The sequence below is a fragment of the Pygoscelis adeliae genome, unplaced genomic scaffold, assembly GCF_000699105.1.
Source record: "Pygoscelis adeliae isolate BGI_AS28 unplaced genomic scaffold, ASM69910v1 Scaffold23, whole genome shotgun sequence".
Classification (NCBI taxonomy): Eukaryota; Metazoa; Chordata; class Aves; order Sphenisciformes; family Spheniscidae; genus Pygoscelis; species Pygoscelis adeliae.
In genome coordinates, this window is record NW_008824540.1 from 38,325 (window position 1) to 41,172 (window position 2,848).

At 36.9% G+C, this 2,848-nt stretch overlaps 1 protein-coding gene across 1 annotated transcript in view; it reads left to right on the forward strand.

Annotated features, from left to right (window-relative positions):
- Positions 1-668: 668 nt before the first annotated feature.
- The window catches only part of CDH18 (cadherin 18, type 2), a 196,852-nt gene continuing 194,672 nt past the window's right edge, over positions 669-2,848 (forward strand). The window contains exon 1 of the mRNA XM_009321654.1: positions 669-987. Coding sequence (XP_009319929.1) covers positions 760-987 — 228 coding nt within the window. The 5' untranslated portion in view covers positions 669-759. The remainder of the gene's footprint in view (positions 988-2,848) is intronic.

Genomic DNA, 2,848 nt, shown 5'->3' on the forward strand with positions numbered 1-2,848 from the left:
ATGCTCTAATATTGGCTCAGAATCCTCAAAGCCCATTTTGGAGGCTTTCTTTCAAAACCCATCATACCCTTGGTATTTTTCACCATGTTGAATCTCTGTGTGGTGTATGGAAGATCAAGAACTCATGTGAAATGAACTACCAATCACTATCTATCTAATGGCACTGTAGCAGTGATTTTATTTTATTGCTAGACCAGGTCAGTGATTTGCAGGTAAAGGCCAAAGGAACTGTCCTGAATCATCTAGTTTTTAATAATGTGTATGTTTTCATAGCTTGGAAGAGCCATGTTAATTCTTAAGGTATTTTAATAAAAACAACCTGAAAACACTTTTACAGGAAGGATGGAAAAGAAATTTTAGTTACAATGGGAGTCTTTGAGAGACTGGTTAGTACAGCTGTGAGTGTAATCTAAGGTCAGAAACCTGAAAATTGCTGGTTTTAATGAAGAGTAAGTGGCTTTCTTTTCTTTCCGTATTAGATAGACAATGGACGAGTGGGGTAGTCAAAAAAAAAAGGTCGGCTGTGGAACTCTATTGTGAAGACCTCAGAAGAAATATCAATTTTTCCAGTCAGCCTTTCATAATGTAAATATAATTTGAGCTTTCCCAAATGGGCAGCTAAACCATGAACAAGGAGAAAACCCCATTTTGGACTGTATTTCTGAACCAGGCTTCACCTTCTGTCTCGGGAACTCATTAAAGGATTACAGCTGAAAAAGACAAGAGAAAGAAAACCTTGAACAGGAAGCTTATCCTACCATGAGAATTACAAGTACATCTTGTATCTGCCCAGTCCTAGTTTGTCTCTGTTTTGTGCAGAGGTGTTATGGAGCTGCTCACCATGGCTCCATCAAGGTGACTAGAAATCAAACCAAACACGTAGAAGGCGAAACAGAAGTGCATCATCGTCCCAAGCGTGGATGGGTGTGGAATCAGTTCTTTGTTTTAGAAGAACACATGGGACCAGATCCTCAGTATGTAGGAAAGGTAAGGTCATTGTCTTCTTTTTCATTTTGGTTTTGTTTTTCCCATCCCCTGAAATGTAGCATTGGTAGAGGAAAACCAGATATCTCCCTAGATGGCACCTCTTTTTTAAAGGAGGACTTCTCTTGGATTGCTACATACATGCACAGTGAACTTGCCAGTTGTCTGTGTATACTTTCTGTGTTTATTATAAAGAAAAAAGATAAATAAAAGTAGGATGAAGATATTAAAATATGATAAAATAGCATTTCTTCTGAGCTCAGCTAAACACGGAGTGAGTGCAGCTGATCCTCTTACATCAGATTCTGTAGAACCCCAAGTGCATGGGGCTTAAATATGTCACTGCTAAAGACTTTTCCAGACTATTCCAGAATAAGATTCAGTTCTACTTCAGGGAATATTATAAATACAGTCTAGGCTCCATAGAGTATTCATTCCACGCTGAGGGTAGGGTGGAAAAGGAATCCTCCAAAGGGAAATCCTCTGTGACTTTCTTCATAAAAAGAGGCAGGAGGTGTGTTACTTGTTACAGTTTCTCCGAAGCCTGTGAGAACAAGCCCTGCATTTACATTTTTGGCATATATAGTGAGCTTCAGGTATAAAGTTCATGCTGATGCAGTTGTAGGCTGGCCAACTGAAGTCTGGTTTATCATGTGCAATGTTGTCTGTATAGCTTGGGTTTTAAATTTGCATTAAAATAACACAAAACTGTATATATAGCTTTATTGCAAGTTTTATGACAGATGGAGCTTTTCTTCCCCTGAATACTGTCTTTCAGCATTATGATAGAATTTTTTATTATGTAATGTAGATGAATCTTAATTTCCTTAATGAAAATGGAGAAAGATGTTGAATATGAGGGGTGAAGAAAGATGATTAATGGGGATGAGGGTATGGAAAAGGAATTATTTCATTTTAGTTTGCCTTCAAGTTGGGAATCCTGAAAATTATATCTTAGAGTATGAAAAATATCCAAGGAAGCCAGTAGCTTCTAAAATCACAGATGACTGGTAGCAAGGGCTTTCAAATTTGAACAGTATCATCTGAACTAAAAATAGCAAGTGGAGCATCTGTATTTAAGATACTGTTAACACAGAGACCAAAAAAAAATTATTTAGTTATGCCAACCTTAGTAAAATACCAAGTATTTCAGAATACTGAAAATTGTTGAGATTTGTGCAGGATATGTAAATGTGGGAAGGACATTTCTAAATGGAGAGAGTGGGTTGCATTGAAAGAGAAGCTTTTAAAATGGGTAAGGGGATGAGGACATATGCTTCCAGACCCATCTTAGACTGATTAACATTTTCATGAATGATTTTGGAATAGAAGGAACATTTTACAAACATGTTGCTGATGCAAAGATATGCAGGAGAATCAAAACATTGTCTGGAAAGAGCTAGATAGCATGAATAAGATTTGGATATGGAGATACAGAGTAAACCTCAGGACCACAATGTGATAAGGCTCTTACAGGACAATATCATGAATTTCTGTTATACGCTACTGGTTTGTCAGGTGTAAGTGACAGAGGAAGAGAAAGATCTGGTCACCAGATCAATTATTGCCTCTACTGTCATACCTTAAAGAAGGTAAATATGATACTAAGCTGCAAAAGCTGAGATAATCCAAACAGAGATAAAGTGGTATTGAAGCCATTGTGAAAAACAAGGTTAACCTGTTTACCGCTCTGATTATTTTTGGCCAAGAAAAATGAATTTATATATGAAGCTATACAGAGAAAAACAAATACTATGGTTGGGGTGGTGGTAGAGAATAAAATACATTTGTTTAATTACTCCCACAAATAATAGTGGAAAGCATGTATTACTCTATAAATACACTTCAGAAGAAACCACAAGGG